This window comes from Dioscorea cayenensis, chromosome 7, assembly GCF_009730915.1.
Source record: "Dioscorea cayenensis subsp. rotundata cultivar TDr96_F1 chromosome 7, TDr96_F1_v2_PseudoChromosome.rev07_lg8_w22 25.fasta, whole genome shotgun sequence".
Taxonomy (NCBI): domain Eukaryota; kingdom Viridiplantae; phylum Streptophyta; class Magnoliopsida; order Dioscoreales; family Dioscoreaceae; genus Dioscorea; species Dioscorea cayenensis.
The window spans coordinates 3,249,791-3,271,806 of NC_052477.1; the positions used below are offsets into that span (position 1 = coordinate 3,249,791).

At 31.0% G+C, this 22,016-nt stretch overlaps 2 protein-coding genes across 2 annotated transcripts; one reads left to right on the forward strand and one right to left on the reverse strand.

Moving 5' to 3' along the window:
* Positions 1–248: 248 nt before the first annotated feature.
* Positions 249–8,206, reverse strand: LOC120264715 (serine/threonine-protein kinase PBL27). The gene is made up of 5 exons (XM_039272537.1): positions 7,876–8,206; positions 7,152–7,351; positions 6,734–6,923; positions 1,823–2,214; positions 249–1,195 (listed from the first exon to the last, which is right to left on the reverse strand). The coding sequence occupies exons 1-5, from the start codon at positions 7,988–7,990 to the stop codon at positions 611–613; spliced, it is 1,482 nt and encodes a 493-aa protein (XP_039128471.1). The 5' UTR covers positions 7,991–8,206; the 3' UTR covers positions 249–610.
* Positions 8,207–14,840: 6,634 nt separating this feature from the next.
* On the forward strand, positions 14,841–15,218 carry LOC120264719 (glutaredoxin-C1-like). The gene has a single exon (XM_039272540.1). The coding sequence runs from the start codon at positions 14,862–14,864 to the stop codon at positions 15,174–15,176; it is 315 nt and encodes a 104-aa protein (XP_039128474.1). The 5' UTR covers positions 14,841–14,861; the 3' UTR covers positions 15,177–15,218.
* Positions 15,219–22,016: the final 6,798 nt, after the last annotated feature.

A 22,016-nucleotide genomic window follows, 5' to 3' on the forward strand; every position in this document is an offset into this window, starting at 1 on the left:
AAACTGAAACCGGTTTAGTACACATCACTCCACCAAACCCACAAGACCATTATCACATGACACCAAACCCTTTCAACTCTAATCATATTCCATTTTATGCACACCAAGCCCAAGTCCCTACCATTTTTAGCATATTTGTATGATTCATGAACAATTAATTCATACAGAAACCTAAATAAATAAATAAAAAGAGAAAAAAAAAACACACACACACAATTAAGACAAGAATTAACAAAAAACCACCCCCCTTACAAAGTGCAACAACCTGCACACAACATCTGTGATAATGTAACCTGAAAAAACATTACTACACTATTCATGTTTTCTGTTCAGGAAAGTACTCTCCGAAGAAGACGACGAATTACATGACAACCAGTTACAAAGACGACGCTGCACATCGGGTCGAGAAAAAAAAACAAAAAAGAAAAAGAAAAAGAAAAAAAAACCCGAAGAAACAAGCATCTTATCGGATTCTCAATTCACGTAAACAGGAAGACAGTGAGTGAGCTTGAAGGAGAACCCGTCTCTACCTTATTTGCCACTGAAAAGATGCCCCCTTGCCTATTCTTCTGCACCGTTGACACACCGGATGACGGTCGGGAAAATGATTCTACTCATTTGTACCATCAAAGCTACCCGGTGTATTTGTCCGCTTTCGCTCTCTCCAGTTCTCACCCCAAACTTTGGCCTCGGCGATTGCAAGTTCTCGATTGAGGTCTCGGTTGAGATTCTTTGGAGAGTCTCTTGCTTTTGTTCCATGGATTGGGCTGTCTTTTTGAGAGTCCTGTCTGTCGAATTCATCTAAGATGCCCTTTCGGCCAGAACCACTAGCGGAATCTCCTCTGCTTGATCCCCGGGTAAGGTCCCTCTGTCGGAAGTCCGGGGAGTTTCGGTGAGGGGAATGGGCAAACTGACTATCAGACACACTACCAAGATTCCTTCGATCCTCCCTAGACCGCGGAGTCGACGGGCCAACCCTTTGAGAAGCAGTTGCATTTGGATCATAAGTTTGTGAGGCCAGATATGAAAGTGCAGTGACAACATCGCCGATAAGAGGCCGTGTTGCGGCTTGTTCCTGTAAACACATGGCTGCAACTGCCAAAGCTTGGTACAGGCCTCTCATTGGGTAATGGCCTTGCAACAATGGGTCTGCCATTTTAGGGAACTTCCTTCGGTCTTTGAATAAAGGACGGGCCTGCACAATAAAGTTAAATCATTTCCGGGCAGGAGCACTCCTTATGGGAATACAGAAAATGCAGTTTTCAAGCATAGATCTTGTGTTCTGATTTTATGAACATTGTCCAGCTTAAGAAAAGCATTTGCCAAGTCTAGGCTAACACAATTTTTGACCTAGACACTAAAACACTACCCTGACCAGATACTGTTTGGGTTGAGACTTGACGAAGACATTAAATTTGGCACAACATAGTACATGCATTTCGATATTTGGTGAAAAACAAATCTGTAAAAACTATCAATTATTATCCAGCTCCCAAGAAAAGGCTTCCTGAGTAGTAAATTTATGAGATTGTGAAATAAACACACATTTAAAGTAGGCCTGGTAATTGGAATAACCAGTCTGTAAAAACTATACAAATTATAAGATTCACTGGTCCAAAGATGACAAAGAAGATTTCAATGAACCACGTAAAAACTATGATTAGGCAGAGTTCATGAAAATCCATAAGATTTCCAGGAAATTTGCATAAATAATCCTACATAGAATTATTCATTTAACATTAACCAGTAGGACGAGCATCAAACATTATAATACAAGTATAATTTGAAGGAAGTGGGCGGACAATAAGAGCAGATAACTTACCCAAGCCACCAGGTTCTGCTCTCCAGTAGGCCGAGCACTGTCAATTGCTTTCCGGCCAGTGATCAGCTCAAGAAAGACAACACCGAAACTATAAACATCAGACTTCAGCGTCAATTGTCCAGTCATAGCATATTCAGGAGCACAATAACCATATGTTCCCATAACCCTTGTTGAGACATGAGTCTTGTCACCAACTGGACCAAGTTTTGCGAGCCCGAAATCTGACAGCTTTGGGAAAAATCCTTCATCAAGAAGGATGTTTGATGATTTGAAGTCTCTGTAAATAACAGGTGGGTTTGCTTTATCATGCAAATATTCCAAGCCTCTTGCTGCACCAGCTGCGATCTTCATCCGTGTATTCCAGTCAAGGGGTTCCTTGTGAGATGGGACATCTAATAAAAATAAACCATCAATCGTTGAAAACAAGAATATAATAATTCCTCTAAATATAAAAGAAACAATGCAGAATTGCTTATCTAAAAAAGAAATATCGAGCAGATGTAATCCAGAAGACAACATTGTTTATTAAATATATCTAAATAAGAAAAAGATTGAACAAATGCATATGACATTTTTGATTGATGTTTGTAAGATAAAAACAAGAACCTGCAACAAATGAGAGCGGATCCAATTCTCTAAGGAGTTGGCATCTCTAGCACACCATGCCATAACAATATAAGTGTAAACCAGAATCATGGGGTAGAGGTTGCTAGGTTGGCAAATCTCAAGAGTAAACACAACTCCTAGCAAATTAAGTAGCGAGGAATACAAGTATAATAACACAAACATAATTGAAGATCACATCAAAAACACAAAACAAAATAACGTCAATAAAGAAGTTTCTAAGATATAATTAGCGCAAGTAAAAAAAGGTATGTTCCTACTCTAAACCCGCATAATCTATGACTGCAACGCAAATAAAAATGCGTATATATTTTTTTTCTTTTTTTAATAATTTCTCAATTCCAAGATAAGGATATGTAACGGTAAGAAATTTGAGCACCCCAAATCTCCTGAGGATCTTTCTGTTATGTTATGGCTAAACTTAAAATTTTTTTGTTTCAGATGAGCTAATGCAATTTCCAGTTGCAGACCGCTAACGACAAAATACTAGGTTAATGGAATGAGAAACTACAATACCACAAATATCATGAGGAAAGATTAGATATGTGCCAGCTAAACTTTAAATTTCCGTTTGAGGTGAGCCAATGCTATTTCAAGTTGTATACAACAAACACAAGTTGTAGATAACAACAAAACCCCATATCAATGGAATGAGAAATTTTAGCAACCAAAATCTCATGAGGAAAGATTAGATGAGTGTTGGCTAAACTTTAAATTTTCTGTTTAAGGTGACCAATGCAATTTGAAGTTATAGACCACTAACCATCAAACAACATATTAATAGAATGAGAAATTTTAGCACCCTAAATCTCTTGGGAAAAAGATTAGATATGTGTTGGCTAAAATTTAAATATGTCTGTTTGAAGCAAACCGAAACAATTTCAAGTTGCAAAACGCTAACGACAAAACACTAGATGTTTGAAGTAAACCAATAAAATTTCAAGTTGTAGACCACTAACGACAAAATACTTAACTAATAGAATGAGAAATTTTAGCACCCCAACTCTCTTGGGAACATATTAGATATGTGTTGGCTAAACTTTAAATTGGTCCATTTGAAGCAAACCAATACAATTTCAAGTTGTAGAACCCTAACCACAAAACGCTAGATGTTTGAAGTAACCAATACAATTTCAAGTTGTAGGCCATTAAGGACAAAATCTTGGATTAATGGAATGAGAAATTTTAGCACCCCAAATCTCTTGGGAAAAGATTAGATATATGTTGCTAAAATTTAAATTATTTCAAAGAAAACCAATACAATTTCAAGTTGAAGAACGCTAACGATAAAACACTAGATCTGTTTGAAGTAAACCAATACAATTTCAAGTTGTAGGCCACTAACGACAAAATCCTGGATTAATGGAATGAGAAATTTCTACACCCCAAATCTCTTGGGAAAAGATTAGATATATGTTGCTAAAATTTAAATTTGTCCGTTCCAAGCAAACCAATACAATTTCAAGTTGAAGAACGACAAAACACCAGATGTTTGACGTAAACCAATACAATTTCAAGTTGTAGACCACTAACGACAAAATACTGGATTAATGGAATGAGAAATTTCAGCCCCCCAATCTGTTGAGGAAATATTAGATATGTGTTGGCCAAAATTTAAATTTGTCCGTTTCAGATGAGCCAATGTAATTTCAAGTTGTAGACCACTAACGACAAAACACTCCCAATACATTTAAATCACCGGTAACATAATCTACTGTGCAAATAACTATAATTATCAAAACATATCTTTTAATATTGCATAGCAAAATAGGGGGGAAACTGTTTTACAATAACCATTGCCATTAACAGCAACTATAACCAAAATATTCTACATTTAGGCATAATAGTGAAATGATAATGGCATATTATTATATTGCTAGAGGGGTATTCACCGGTTAATCATCACTATACACAATGAACACACTAGATAAGTGAAAACGAATTACTTCGAGCATATTTTTTCTTTTCTTTTTCAATTAAAATGGAAATTTGTTAGAGAAAATGTTTACACACTCACTTCAAAAGAACTTATTTAAAAAAAAAATTGCCCTGTTTTCCTTTTATTAAAGGTCGTTTTGAGAAAATGTTTTTTCATTTTGCAAAAACTGATTACTCTTAATTTTAACGATGCGCAGAAACTTATTAGATATATTGAACATTCTTTATTTATTATTTTTAAACTCTTATCATAAATAATATCATCTATTTAAGTTAAATGTTGATTAGGATTGAAAATATTTGGATCTTAACCGTATATCTCGTAAAAATCTGTTTAAACAGATTCTATATGCCTTTACAAAGTATATCATTACATGATATAAAATAGATATTTACAAGCGCCCCCTAATGACTTATATGAATATATATACATCATATTTTATTTTTCTAAAAAGTATTTCAATACTCGACGAGTTGACAATAAAGATATATTAATTCTTTGACTGTTATAACAATGAATAAAGCCGGCTTTCATTCACCGTTTTCTAACAATGCATGTTCCGGTTTATTTTTTAAACTTGTTTTCTAAAATATTTCTAACATAACAAACAAGTTTTGTAAAAACAGAAAGTAAAAATAGAAAACATTTTATAAAAACAATAGAAAATAACTTTTATAAAAAAAATATCAAAGCAGAGAGTCCCCAAACTTTTTATAATATATTGGAAATGCATTTTAATCTAATAAAGAACCTGCAAGATACACAAGGACCTTAATTCTTATTAGGATACTCAATTACATACCCCTCGCTCTGCAATGAAAAAGAATAAGACTTCTTCCAATTGACACAGAATGCATATCTCGGTAAGAGCATTCATGATCAAATAAAAAAAAAGGGCAAACAAAACTGAAATATTTCACATATTATATAACTTGGTAGGAATATAACATTAGATAATTCTAAATCAGAGATACATATGTGAACTAAAATGTATGCAAGAAAATTGGACAGTGCAATTGTACCAAACTCATTAAAATGACACATCCAATGAAATATTAAAGTGTTCCAGACAAAGCCTGACAGGAAGTTTTGCTTCCTTTACATAAGTTCAAATCCCCAGTATCAGATCCACCAATAAAATTCAAGGTGAATGACTTCTATCAAGTGCAATTATGAAGCAGAAAACTAAGTTTGATATGATCATCAGAAAACATAAGAAAAAGGCAATACCACATATACATGATCAAATATCAGTATGCTAAAATTTCTAGCACCCTTCCAGTAAACACATCTAAGCTGCTTCCTAATAAATATGAAACAAAGAAATGTTAAAAAACAAAACACAACTTGAACCGTGGATAAAGCAATAAGGAAAACACAAAATAGCAGGAAACTGACTAACAATGTCAAAGCAGGAATTAAGGAATGGAAAAGATTCACAAGAAAAGGTGATCAGGAGGAAGCCTTCATGAGCGTTATAAGGCACAAGGTTAGTTTAAACAAGGGCCAAGCACGCATACAATTGCTGAGGCCATAGATAACATATTAAAGTTGTTGGATGTAAGCATTGCTTCTGAACATTGTCAATGGATTTGAAAAGAATTACTGATACAGGGAATATGTTATCACAACAGCAATTACTTGCTTTGCAACTCAAAAGTCCTTATATTCTCAGTAAGATATTTTTTTAGTATGTAATTTTCATCCATTTTTATTCATACCAGAAAAATAAAATGCTTTAAATGAAAAAATGTTTATTATAATATGAATCACTTTCCCATGTTTGAAATTAACTCCCTTAAACAAGTCTAATGCTCAAGTTGCTGCATTGGTTAAAAATCATCCAACTTAGAAAGGAATCTCAGAACATGTCATGGTCTCACATCCAAAAAAAGGTTAAAATACTTATGTACATCTACTAAATATAAAAAAAAAAAAAGAAAAAAAATCCTCAATTCGGAGATACATAATCTATGGGTCAAATAGCTTTTTGATCAGATTCTATACCTACAGAAAGGCATGCGATCTGGATGTCACCAAAAAAAGCAAACACGGCAAAAAAAAAAGCTTTCAATGGATGTCCTGATACAGAATGGAAAAAATACTCCAAATTGGTACTCAGAAGATCAAAAATAAACTTTCAATCTAGACGGATCACAAACGAAGATAGAATAGTATTTTCTTTGGCAGGGTCGATATGTGGTGTTTGCAGAAATTAACAAGACATAAGATGGATAGTCCTACTAACATAGTAAATGATTAGGTCAAAAGCTCAAACTTACAAAATCACAATATACAAAATCAATCAGCTGAAAAGAATATCACTAGAAAAAAGAAAGGTCTCTAACCGTGTAAATGATCCTCCAATGATCCCAGTGGCATAAACTCATACACCAGAAGGCGTTGATCCCCATCAGCACAGTAACCAATCAGACTCACAAGATTGGGATGATGCAACAGACTAAGCATGAGTACCTCAACAAGAAACTCTCTATTTCCTTGAAGTCCATTCCTGTCAAGTTGCTTCACAGCAACGACCTGCCATGGTAATAAAATTAACAAGCTGTTCAGCATTGACAAAGAAAAAGTCAAAATCATGACTTAACCTCATCAAAATAAACATCAAGTGAAACTCTAAACCACATCCACACAAACACTATAAATATAATTCCACCGAACATGTCTTCTCAATATTCCACCAAGCCAATCAAAATCAAGTGAATTAATAGCTGATGCATCAGAGAGGAAATATCAAACTAAACTAACCTGACCAGTGCTTTCCAATCGTCCTTTGTACACACGACCAAAACCCCCTTCACCCAAAAGGCATTCTTGTCTAAAGTTTTTGGTAGCTGCAGCAAGCTCACGAAATGTAAATGTTTGTGCAGCAATATGTCCAGGATTTCCATCTTTTGGTGCAGATGCTTCCTTCTTGGACTCAGAGCCATCCCGCGACTTTGATTTGTCTAAAATCAACAAGAAATGCCAGAATAAATTGAACAAGGATACAATTAGAACCCAATGAAAATCCAAAAAACAACATCAGGCCACTAACATTAGCGAAATCAAGTGAAGGATGCCGCAGATAACCATCTTTGACATAACATTTTACTCACAGTCAAGAAAACTAAGACATGTGATAAAACAACTGTATCAAATCTGAATTCAGTCCTAATAAAACATGCGATTTCCAAAATCAACTCCAAAATGACATTCTGGAAAGCATTCCACAACATCAAATCTGATAAACATATCCATGAAAAAAAGAAGAAACGAACAAAAAAACTCCATATACTTCATCAAACATGGCAAATTAAGACTAAATCCCACCAGATCAGCCGAAAACAAACACCATGGCCGCAGTGAACAACAAATCCAACATCACAACATCAACAAATCAATAACATTGAAACTCACCATCGCAATTAACCAAATCTACACAAACAAAACCCACCAATCTCTAAATAAAAAAAACTCAAATCGAAATTACCAGAAGCAACCCTAGTGACAGACGGCGCGGTGGAACCTTCCTTCCTAAAATCCCCTCCAGGCTTCTTCTCCTCCCCTTTATTCTTGTCCGATCCAAAACACGGCCAACACCCCATCTCCAACCCCCAACACGCAGCAGCAGCAGCAGCAGCAGCAGCAGCAGCAGCAGCAGCAGCTCTAGCAGTCCTCCATCAAAAGTTCCTCTCTCCGACCGCAATCCGCGCCGCTGGGAATCCCGTGGGCGGATCCGATCGGTGCCCCAAATCCAATAAAAACCCAAACTTTCCTCAAAAACTCATGGATTTGAAGCCAAAAACTTGAATTTCCTCAAACAAACATTTTTGTCAAAAAATTCACAAACACATCCAGAGAGAGAGAGAGAGAAAGAGGCAAAGAGAGTGAAGAAGGGGGTTGGGTAAAGGTTAAATGAAGAAAGAGGAGGAAGAAGCGAAGGAGAAAGAAGAAGAAGAGAAGGAGAAGGGAAAAAGAAAAGGGAAAGGGATGGGTTGTGTGGTGTAATTACAAGGGAAAAGCCCAAAAAAGTCAGCAACCCTCAGCGTGAGGACACACTCTAATCAAAACTTGCTTTCCTTGTCTTTATTTTCATATATATATATATATATATATATATATATATGTATAATATTTACATAATATTATATTAATTAATTTTTACATTTATATTTATTATTATTATTTAAATTTTTTTTATAATGCGGACAAAACCACCGTATTTATAAATCCTATCCACAGTGAATTCTTAATTATATTATGAAAAGGAGTTGAAACCTCGGCTTTCAGCATGAAAGACAATGGCTTTACCATCTGGCTATTGTACTTATGGTTTTTTTTTTCTAGTCACTATTTTTTTTTATGAGTTATTTTTAAATAAAAATTGAGTTTTTAAATTGAATGAATAAAAAAAAAATTATATGTCATAGACTAAAGATGGAAAAATGATCCACAAAAGTTGGTGTATGTGGTAGAAACTTAGATTGTTTAAGTAAGTAGTTTTGAGTTTAAATTTTTATGTATAAACCCTTCGAGATCTTGGATTTGAGTACCGATGTGATGATGACCATAATACACACACAAAAGTAAATGAAAATTTAGAGGGTTTTCATAGATTTTCTACTTTGAAATTTTTTTTAATATTAGTTAGTTTTCCTAACTTATGGATTTAACCAAATGTTGATTTTGATTTTAATCAATATAAGAAATGACAATATAATTTTTTTTCCTCTCTCAAACGTATTTTTTATCTCTAAAACAATGATTAGACATGCCACTCAAAAAAAATTATGATATATTTTTTTTAATAACATGGATAAATCATATTATACATCAAAAAATTTTAATCATTTTTTTTAAAAAAATCGTCAATCTTTGATGGGAGTTAATTGCACTACCCTTCATCTATTGCAACATTAATGATGATGGTATGGTTTGAAATATTCTTGAAATATTCTTTAATTTCTTTGTGTTTTAACTTGAGAAGATATATAAACATACACAAAAATTGTATGGAGTTAGATGAAATTATGAAGAAAAACTTGTAAAATTAAACCAAAATGTACTTCCAAAGATATATCATTTGATGATTTACTAACATAATTTATGTGTTATATTGTAATTAACACTTTAGGAAGCACTTCTTAATTTTGATGTCGTATCTCAAGAGTCCAAATCATAATAATTTGGGTTAAGGTTATATTTGGTATAAACTAACAAGCTTTTTGTTTAATTATTTTTAAATACAAATGGGCTTAAACATATTACAAATATTAAAAGTTAATGTATAAAAAATATTAAATAAAATGGTCTTGTTTTTTCTCTACATTTGAAACCTCATTTTATTTGTCTTTAAGTGGAGTATTTTTAAACCTCCAAATTATATTTTTTTCCTTATTTTTATTCTATATATAAATTCAAAAATGATAATTTAAGTCTTGGAAACATTTTTCTTTCTAGAAAAAGTTAGAGTTATTAGAATCAAAATATTAATTGAGGGTTGAAAAACTAATATGAGTGGAAACTATATGCATAATTAATTTTCCATTTTTATTAAATTTTATTTAATTTTGTTATATAATTTAATTATTAAAGCTGCTCAATTTTTTTTTTAACTATGTATTTATGCATGTTGCCTTAGTCTAAAATTTTATAGATACATTGTATCATGTCGGTAATATTATGTGTATTTAGATTTTTATACCAAGTATCGATTGATATTTATAATTTTAATATACATCATAATTCAATTTTTTAAAAAAGAATAATAATTAAAAGAAATCTTAAAAATTTCTTAGAATAAATCTTTGATGCTGATGCCCACTTTGATTAAAATCATAATTCTAGTCCTCTCTAGTCAAGAAGCACTTTATGTAACTTCTCACTTTCATACTTCTCTTCTTAAAATCTCCAAATTATACTAACTTTTCTTATAAAGACTTGAAAAAAAGAATAAATCAAAGTTAGAAAATGAATGTTCGCCAAATCAAATCAAATCACAAAAATGAAGAAAAATCAAAATATATTATTTGAAGTCCAAGTCATTTTTAGTCAAAGTTAATATATTATGTTCATATATATATATATAGTGTTATTAATTGATGCCTAAAAAGAACAAAAAAAAAAGAGTAAAAAAGGAAGAAGTTTGATGATTCTTTGAAGAAAAGGAAACTTGAAGAATTGGCCACCAAACCTAAGACTATTTGACATATATGACATTATATGTAGAGCTTTGGTCTAAAGTAATTAAGAATTCACATGAATTGTTTATTATGGTTCTTTGTAATCATTTAGAAAGTAAACCAAACCCACCTCCTAACTACCTTGTGACTTGTTATAAACTTGTAGCTAACTCTCTGCTACATTGCTTACCTAATATTTCTTTTATATAAATATAAAGGTTTTTAAATATACTAGTTTTAACGGTATAGAAATAGAAAAAAAATGATATCTAGAAATTTAATCAGCTTTCAACTGATGATTCGAAATAGATATCTTTAATAGAAAAAAAATACATTTCTTCTTTTATTTTGTACAATTTTTTTTTTATTTTTCTAGTACAGTTAAATATTCGCAGGGTCATAATAATTTTTTTAATTTTTTTATTAAATGAATCATTCATATATTCAATTATATATATACACAAACATACATACAATGTTACTTTTTGCATCAAAAACCTACTAATTTTTTTAAAGTAAATTATTTATAATTTTTTTCTCTATATCCATTTTTTTAAAGAAATTGAAAATAGACAATCTATATGTCTATAAAATTAATAAATTTGAATTTTAATCATAAGTGTATATAACTAAATTGTTTTTTTCTAATATTTCTATCTTATATATATATATTTATATATATATATAATACTAACCCAACCTAAGTTATTATGATTTTAAATGCTTTTTTAACTTAAGATGAAATCGGTAATTGATTTTTATTTCACATCCACTATCATTGTTCAGCTAGTTGACTTTCAATTGAATTTTTAATTAATATTATGATATATTTGATCAAATAATATTAGGTTTGCATCTATATAATTAGAACTTTGACTTTTGAAAAATATATGTTACTTGGAACATTATTAAGATGTATGTCTAATTATTAGACAAGTTTTGGAACCAAATTTCGGATCCCAATGTTATCATGAGTTTCATATAACTAAATTAGTTGAGTTTTTAAACAAATTTTTGATAATCTTGTGAAATCAAATATAATACTAAAAAAGGATTAGTTATTAGTGACTTCTAATAGTCAGATCAATATTCGAAAGATTAAAATTTTAATTAAGACTACATAAAATTGTGTGCATTTATCAGTCCTAATGCAATAAATCTATTATTGGAATAGTAAGATATTTATATCCAATATTTTCGCATCTAAGTATCATCAATTAATCACATTGTCTTTTTTTAATCCTCTGTAAAAATCATATTCATCAATATTATATAAATCATTTTTTATTTGCTTATATATTTCATATAAAAAAATAATTTTATAATATAATAGTAAACTCTTGAATTCCATTGTCATTTTTCCTTTCCCTAAGATGTATGAAAAGGTAATAATCGAATAGGTTATTCTTTTATAAAAAAAAATTATTGTTGGTTTTACTTACATGGGTATATAAGTAAATATAATGTTTTCAGAAGTACAATAGTAATTATTCATTTTTGCAAATGCATATAATGAAAAAAAAATGGGTTTTAAATAATTATGAAAAATTTAACATTTAGATGTGTAATTGTAGTCACATATTCAAGCACATGTTTGTGGTCACATTGAATGAATGAAAATGAATGGAGAGAGAGAATTACCAAAACATACAAAATGACAACCTAAATCAAAACACAACAAATGAGCTTTCATTGGAGCCTAACTCCAAATAATATCTTGATCTCTCTTTCTATTTCTCTTTCTTTTTCTGATATATATATATATATATATATATATATGTTTATAAATATTTCTTGTGGTCTCATTAGAAGGTTCCAATGAAAGATCTAGCATTAGATTTTGTGATATAAAAAAAGCTAAATTTAATAATATCTTCATCACTCTCTTTTTCTCTAATTCAACTCATTATAGGCTTATTAACTTGAGGAAGAAAAGAGATTATAAGGAATCTAAAGGAGTGCAAGATTTAGCATGAGTTTTAAAATTCTAGATAAGTCTATCTCCAATACCATCATATATATATATATATGTATTTATGTATGTATAAAACCTAAGTGCACTTTTAATTTTTATAGTAGCCTAAATATTCATTAATAATTTTTGTATAAGTGTTAAAATGTTGAACATAGTTCTTAACTTCTTATACTTTTATTTTTTTTATTCTGGTCTTTGAAATTATAAAATGTTTAGTATAAGATTTGAAATAAACTGTTATATAATTTTCTAATTTTCTCCATCTACACCAAAATAGATGTTGATAATATAGCGAAATTGATGAGATCTTAATATATTAGCATCTTATTATTTGTCTTAAAAAAATTAGAAAAATTGATAAAATAATCACTTGTTTCAGATTATATATCAATCGGTCATTATATTGAATATTTTAAGAATACATAAATCCAAAATAAAAAATAAAGAAAACGATTGTTTTGAATATTTCAAAAGTATGTGAACAAAATAAACAAAGAAGTAAAAATACAGAAGTAAAATTCTTAAGCCTATATCACCAAAGAGAAGAAACTGAAAAAAAAAATTAAAAGAATGCAAGTGGAAAATGTTCTTTAAAAAACTTATCTCCAAAAACTTTTTTTATCATAGTATTTAGTTTTCTAAAAAAATTGTATAGCTCAGTTTAGCTTTTTTTTAAATAAGCTACGTTTTGCTAAAATATTTCGTCTTATGTGAATTTAATTAATCATTTTATAATATAAATGTTTGAATGTATTTGATTTCATTTAAATCTCAACTCATATATATATATATATATATATATATATATTTATATATAAACATTGCATTCCACATTAGGTAACTATATTATAATATTTTGATTTGTAATTTTTTTTTACAAATAGACAAGCTATGTGTTAGAGGTGTATTCTAGGCTTTCTAAGTATACTATACACTCTCATTCTATGACAATGATTGAACTTTATGATCTCATCCCACACACCGAGAATTTGATATTAATAAACTAAAGTATCGTTGGTTTTTGATTTATAATTTATTAAAACATCATGTACTCATATTATCAATGCTGTATAAAATCTAACAAAAATTTCTCAATAACTCAAAATATAATTATATATATATAATACTAAAAAAATTACCTTCATTCCTTAAATATACAAGTTTATTTATTTATTACTTGAATTAATTTATATAACATAAAGACCAAATAAAGTTTCTAAGTAAATATTCTTTAATTATAACACTTTCGGCAACCTAAGATTTTGCATGTTATATTATCCGAGTCACAAAGAATCAACATGTTTCCTTAGAACAAAGAAATGGATATAAATAGAATCCAAAATTTTTTTTTATAACTTTGGATAAACTTCACCAACCTTTCCTTCCAAGTCACCATATGCTCTTTGACAATGACATTATAGATATTGTGAGTTATTTTCAACTTATTTTTAGTTATAAATAATATATATATATATATATATAATTTAATTCTAAATTGAACTCTAATTAATTGCATTTGTAAATTATGAGTCGGAATTATTGGTTTTGTGGTAAGTATTATATTTTAAAAATTATTTATATTAGCACGTAGTTATATATAATTAAAAAATCTAAATAATTTGAAAAAAATAGAGAATGATAAAAATTAATTTATTAGAAAAATAAGAAGCCAAAGCCAAAGACTAACTTTATTGGTTAGTAGATAAACAACAAGTGGGACACCTTAATGACCGACCAAATCAATCTACAAAAGTTCTCACTTGGTACTAACATGTAAATTAATAAATAAATAATTAAAATAAATATAAAAGTCACACGTCAAAATAAAAAGGGCAACACAACAAAGAAAGGAAGTGCAATGCATGCATGGCATCCAAAATAGATCAAATAATTTGCCTACTTGGATCACAAAAAGGAGATCCAAACCTTATCTTCAACACAATAAATAAATAACTAAATAAATAATTTTTTTTTAAAAATATATAAAAGTGTAATTTTGTCAACAAATTTTTTTCTAATAGAAAACCGGGTCGGGCTTTGGGTTTTGCTTCAAATAATATATTTTTGGGTATCGGGTTCAGATTTAGCCCGAAAATTCGAATTCAACCTAAACAAATAAAGATGGTTGAATCAAGTCACTTTCAAACAATGATAGAAATAAGCTAAAAAGAATAACACATAAATTTTTTTTTATACTAAATTTTTTTATTTTTTTTTTTCCACCACCCTCACAAGCCTATAAAAGCAAGACCACCTTGAAACAAAGTCATACAATCTTGAAACTAAAAACACTTCACATTACATATTAGAAAGAAGGAGATGGATAAGGTGATGAATTTGGCATCTCAAAGGGCAGTGGTGGTGTTCAGTGTGAGTTCATGTTGCATGTGCCACACCATTAAAAGACTCTTATGTGATCTTGGTGTTAACCCTGCCATACATGAGCTTGATGAAGACCCTAAAGAAGGGACAGAGATGGAGAAGGCATTGATCAAACTCTTAGGTCGATCTCCGCCGGTTCCCGTTGTCTTTATCGGCGGCCAACTTATCGGTCTTACTGATAAAGTCATGTCGCTGCATCTTAGCGGAAATCTCATTCCGCTTCTTAAAAATGCAGGAGCGATCTGGCTTTGATACCATGTTAAAATATTTACATGGTATTTGATATGTAAGTATGATAATAAAATTATGGTGATTTTGTTTTTAAAAAAAAATCATCAAAACTCTATGTTATCTTATGCAAAAATGTATAAAATGGTGGTTTTTGCATTGTCTAGTGAAAACCAGACTTTATTTATTTATTTTTTTACTTTTACCAAAAAAATGATCAAAACTTTGGTATTCTTGTGCAAATGCCAAATGCATAAAATGATGGTTTTGGTTTGTCTATTGAAAGCAAGCTTTATTTTATTCTTGGGCAAAAATGTATGAAATTGATGGTTTTGGTTTATCTAGTGAAAGCAAGCTTTTATTTTTATTTTTAGTTTTTTTTTTAAATTTTTGGTTTATTTAATATTCCTTGTGATATAAAGGAATCAAAGGAAATAACTAGTGAGGAGACAGTGAGGATTAAATTCCCTCAAGATGTTTATGTTTAAAATTTCTAGGAATATCATATTTAACACTCCCCATCAAGGTATCTTATTATATGCTAATAATATAGTTTATAAAAAGAAGAAAAGATTCTTGATCTATTAGATTTGGGGCATTAGTTTTAATTATTGTTTTTTTTTCACTAACTCAATTTTAAAATATTATGGTTGAGAAACTTTAAAGGAACGCGCATCTATTTCCATTTTAAGTACCACACTAAAAATAAAAAAAAAAGCAATACAAACATTAATAATGGGAATTCACAACTTTGAAATTTTACTTGCATATATATATATATATAAAATATAATTATACAAACAAACCTTAAAATAAAACTATATGAAAGCCAAAAAAAATAATAATAATAAAAAAATAATAAAATAAAGCAAAAGCAAAAGGGGAATTGCTCCTTTGTTTAACTTAGTAATTGAATTACATTCTCTACATCCAAAGGAAAAGAAGAAAAAATAATTTAAAAAAAAAAGAAGAAAAGAAAAGAAAAAGAAAAGCAAGACAATGTTGGATAGAAGGAATAAATGAATGAAGAAAGGGCTCTTCCAACTTTCGCATCCACTGGCCATTAAGCATAAGTTCTTCCTTAAGGTTTCATCTTTCCACCCCACCTTGAAAATTAGTAAAATCACTTGCCAACCTCTCTCTATATATATACACATACACACACACATTACAAAAGATGTTCTGTACAAACAAAAGGGTAAAATAAATCATTCTACACAAAATTAAAACATAAACAAATTGTTGAGCAAGTAAAACAAAATTAAAAGAGAGAAAAGTAAGGGTGGTAAATTAATAAGAATCTCTTCCTTTCTCTCTCTCTCTCTTTCAGTAGTCACTGGCCTCATCCAGGATGTGATGACATTGGATATAAATAATTCTCACAAAAAAAAAAAAAAGATGATAAGATGACTTACATTGCTGCTGTAGACAAGTTCATTGCAAAGAAGATGGGGAAAGGTGCAAGGGACCATCTTGGAGAATCATCTGCTCTTACTGTCATAGGCATATGCATAAATTTCACATTATCGTCGAATGGAAAATATCAATGCATTTTCAGAATGATTTCTTGTTTTAAAGAGAGGACTTATCTTACTGAAACGATAAAAGATCAATGTGGTTGACATTGCTAAGTTGCTAATTGCTGCATAAACATATCAATGAAAAACAAAAAGTTTATAACATCATCAGATGTGTAAGAAAGAATTAGTATTAGGCAGATAAACATAAATACAAGACTAATTTACTGATCAAACAACAACGTACACTGAAATAAGCTTTCGAGTTTTGACAGAACTTTTGTGCCCCTTAAATATCTGACTGTAATTTTCTCCCTCCAAAAATATTATCAGAAAACTAAAGATAATAAAAGAGATGATGAAAAAACAGCATTAAAAAAAAAAACAATAAAAATCTGTTCTTAAGTTGATAAGAGTTGATTAAAAAAGAATTTGAAGTTGATATCAACTTTCAACTGTTAAGCACAAAAAATCACCATACAAAATAATGCCCATCAAAGAAGTTCAAACTTTATCAGCTTCTCCCAATCCAGCTAAGTAGTAAACAAATCTAATCAGAAGTCACATGAATAAAGCAAAGCAATAAACTGTCAATGGATCCTGAATCATAAAGTATACACTACTGGAAATCCTTTAGCATGGAAATCTCATCATAGGATTCTTTGTAGGGCAAGCATGGAAATCTCATAATAGGATTGTCTGTAGGGCAAAAGTTAAATGAATGCATAATGTTCTTCTTAAAAAATCATTAGAAAGGTTTATATAAACTTCCGTGTGGTCTGTTCTGATAGAGCATAATTGAGGACTTGAGCCTTTTTATTTACAGATTAAGAGCCACATACCAATAAGAGATTATTTAGGAACCTGATATGCTAAATTTCACATGAATTAGCTGATATCTGAATCAAGAGGCAAACACAGACAAGAATAAGGCAACTGTCCTCCTAATCTTAATCAGAATCCACCTTTATTCTCTTGCTTAGTGATTAGTAACAAATGAAAGAGTTCCTAAAAAAGAAAGGTACTAGATAATTTAATCTATCTATGTGAATAAAAGGTTCTTGGTAATTTTGTGCATATTTATGGGTTAGTAAGATCGCATATAGTTATGAATCCCTCATGTTTAAAGAAGCTGCAATAGACCCATTAAGGTTTGAACTATGCAAAATACAAACCTATATCAGAGTCATGCATATAAATTTATGAATTCCTCATGTTTAAAGAAGCTGCAATAGACCCATTAAGGTTTGAACTATGCAAAATAAAAACCTATATCGGAGTAATGCATACAAATCATGAATACAATCATACTTTGGAAATAAGTTATCTTGGCATGAACACAATATTTCATATGATATTAGAAGATGATGATGTGAAACATTTTATGTTTTTTTCTTAAACATCTAAATACAAGCAAAAGTCAGAGCTTTAAAGCGATGAAGAATAGGTGAAGTGAAAAGAATATGAGTTCAAATATCATATAAGGAAGGAAAAGAACTAAATATTTGATCGATTTTCTCAGCCCAAAATCAACAGCCTATCCATTTTCTTCTGGTCATATTAGGATTAAGGAACAACCTCAAAAACATTGAATACAAATTATGTACAAACATATAACAAGAAGTAAAGATTCCCTTGCACCTAGTCAATTATCAAGCCATCAACTTCAGGCATAAGTTCTGCCAACCATCAAGTGGTACCAAAAGATTCAAAAACATTTCTACAAATACAAGTCTTAAGCTTTGCTGTTCAGCAAGATGACCTCCAATATGGACAAAGGATAAGAAAACTCCGCTATCTTTCAAATTAGAGCTATTTAAAATAAAGTTGAAAAAACAACTAATTAAGCATGCAACAAGACATGTATCAGGTAGCTCTGTCAAAACAATGATTCAGCATGATAAATAATCCTCTGGGCATTTATAGCATTCTAGACAAGATGATGGGGCTTCAATAGTAATTAAAATTGATGGAGCAGTTACAAACCAAATGCTGCATTTAAGCTGAGACAAGCATTCTATGAAAGATATTCACAACAACAAACAACCTTTTCATGTATCTGATGAGAACAAATGCTTCAATTATTCCAAAAGCAAGAATATGAGAATCAACACAAGTGCCAAAAACCTTCACTCTCATGTTTTCTCATAGCAGTAAAACATATCTCACTCCCAAAAACAACAATATAGAAGTTCAGAGGATAACCTCATCAAGCATTTGAGTCCTGAAAAGGTCCCTCTGTGCTTTAACAAGGTTTGGAGGGAGCCTGACCCTCCTATAAATATCAAAGTAAGACAATTAGCTTGGGCACATCCATGGGGTGCTGATTCCTGAGCCAATGGCCTTGCCGCTGCACTATCTCTCTAGCAAACTCATGGTCGACAATGAGGTTCTCATATGCCTTCTTGATCCTATCCAGAAACCTTGCCCTGATAATGGTCACTCTTGGCATGGAGCAAGTTAATTTCTTCAGTATAGCCACAAATCTTAGAGGCATACAGTGCTTGTCGCCCATCATCAATCAACAGTTTCTTGTCAATGTTGCCAGTGAAGGCTCCTCTAAGCACATTGTCGGTTGGAGAGCCCGCCAAGGAGTTTGAGGACATCATAGGCTTCGGAAATGAGCTGCAACTCGATCCCGTTGTGGACCATCTTGACGAAGTTTATGCCTTTGTGAGGTGAGGCGCAAACTTCGACTTAAAAATAATATATATAAGGCTTGTTTAGGTTGACTTTTAAAAAAAGTGTTTTTTTGTTAAGTTGTAGAATCACTTTTTTTTTTAAGTGTTCTGGAGAGTAAGTTAAGTGCTTTTTAGGGGCTGTTTGGTTAGCAGTAAGTAGAAGTAAGTAGGTGTGATGTAAGTAGTTTTACATGTAAAACTAACTTTTTGGTGTTTAGTTTGATGTAAAACTACTTTTTACATGTGAATGGACTTACCAGTAAACCCTCTTTTGCAGGATTTCAGCTCACAACAACTTTTGCTGTGAGTTGAAATCCTGTAAAAGTTATTGTTTTCACTTACCTCTTTTGCAGAGAAGAAGAGCTAGGTTGCAGCAGTGACATCCTCCACCGACTCACCGGTGACGGCCTCACAAACCTCAGCCTTTCTTGCAATGGTGACGCGCAAAGGCTCCAGCTCTCTTGTAGCGTTGATAGATCCCAAACTGTCCGGCTCTCTCGCAGCGGTGACGGCTCACAAAAATATCAGATCTCTGGCAGCAGTAACGGCCTCGCAAAAGCAGCACTCATCGTGGTATAATCTGGCATGAGATGCTTAGATTTTTTTATTTCTTTTAAGTTTTCATGGATTTTTTCAGGATCTTTTTGGTTATTTTGAGAGATATTGGATTTTTCTAGGCTCTTTTTGAATATTTTCAGTGAGATATTGGATTTTTTTAGGATTTGATATATTTTGAGTTTTTGGAGAGGATTAAGTTTGTTATGGTGGTTTTGATTGTTTAGTTTGGCTTGATTGCTTATCGTATATTTTTAGAGTGTTTGTGATTTGGGATTTAAGTTTTGTGTAGTTTTTAATTAAGATCTTGGTTGTATGTTATAATTGTTGGTTTATTAGCTATTGATTAACTTTGTGTATGTGTGTAATTGAGAAAACACAATTGGCCATTGACAACACACAAGGTAGCACCAGTAATTACAGCTGAGCATTTAACCCCTACCTTTTTCAAAAGACCTAACAAAGTATCTGTTGAAATGGTTCTTTCATGAGCCTCATCGACCATAATAACACTACCAGAACGCAAACCAAAAATTAGACAAGAAAATTGTATTGTCTAAAATAATTAGTATATATATATATATATATATATATATATATATATATATGAGACAGGCTTAATTGTTGTTTTTCTGAGAGATTGAATTAATATAATTAATGATCTCATCCAGAGTCTTTTACATTATAACACCTTATGAGGCATCTTATGACTCTCTTTCCAGTACTCAAGGACATGGTCCCAAAATGGGCCATAAGGGAATTAAAAGTTAAAACTTCTTTGCAGAAGAACTCAAGCCTTCATTCATATCAAGACCAAGTTTAATCCCAGATTCATTCTGCAAACTCTGGGAGAAATGGTAAAAGGAATCGATAGTTATCTCTTGGATTATGGCAGAGAAACAAGATGACAACAAGAGGAACAATGGATTCAGATAACAAAGGATGTGGTGCATGTGTGCTGACAGAATTCTATATATACTATAAGAGTGTGTATTCATGCTAGGAATCTTATTTTATAATAATAATAATTATTATTAATTAATAGAGATCTGTCTCTAGGAAAGGTACACATGCATGAGGTTAGAGCTTTTAGCCATACGATGCCTGGTTTTGGGATGGTTGCTGAAATTACGTCACTTTGGACTACTAGCTTTGAAGTGTTGTTGAGCTAGTAAGGTACCAACAGTGTTTTAAGTTGAGTCACTGGCTTTTGCTTAACAAAACTAGTGGAAAAGTTGGGATGATTTCTAGACATTTTTGGTGGGATTATGTGTTGGATGTTTTCATTGCACACATTAATGATGTGGTTCTTGCTAATATATGCATGCCTTTTGTTTTGTGGTGTAGACTACTTTCAAAATAAAATTTCCAGTTTTACCTGCTTTGGTTTGTCATTTCCCTTTTCATGCCTTCTTTTCTTGTCTTCAAACAAAAATGTGGTCACAAGTAAATACCTAGTCCAACTCATGAAAGTTGTCCATTTTGAATACAATAACATGTTTCTAAAATCAGGCTCAACTCCCTTTGATTTATCAAATTTTGGCATGTGGATGGGATAGATTAAAACATGAATTTATGGGGGAAAAAAAATTAAAGGCAGTTACCTTATTAAAAATTTATCTAAAGTTTTTGGCTATTAAGGTGATCATTGGAAATGATTTATAAAATATAAAAGATAAAGATTCCTTCTGAGAGGATTAATAGGGCGTTGTTTTTCCCACGATTGCAACATTTAAGGGGTGTTTGATATGGGGATTAATCTAAAATTTGAAAATGCATATTTAATTTCTATTTTCACGCTATGTCCTCTTTCATTCTAGGGCATAAGATTTTTATATTTTATATTTTAACTATTTCTGTGTATTTTATTAAATCATGGTTTTATTTGTAATAGTGGATTTGTTTGTTTATAGATGAGTACAAATTTTGAAGATGAATATGCTGCAGTTGCCTCCGCTGTGATTGTTAGTATTTTAGCATTAATGTGGTATAGTGGAAGAGGACTTAATTTGCCATGGGAGCCTTACTACAATAGGGATGAACAACACACAAATTACATTTCAAGAATTATATCTAGCTCCGATGCGGCTAGTATTTCGATGCTAAGAATG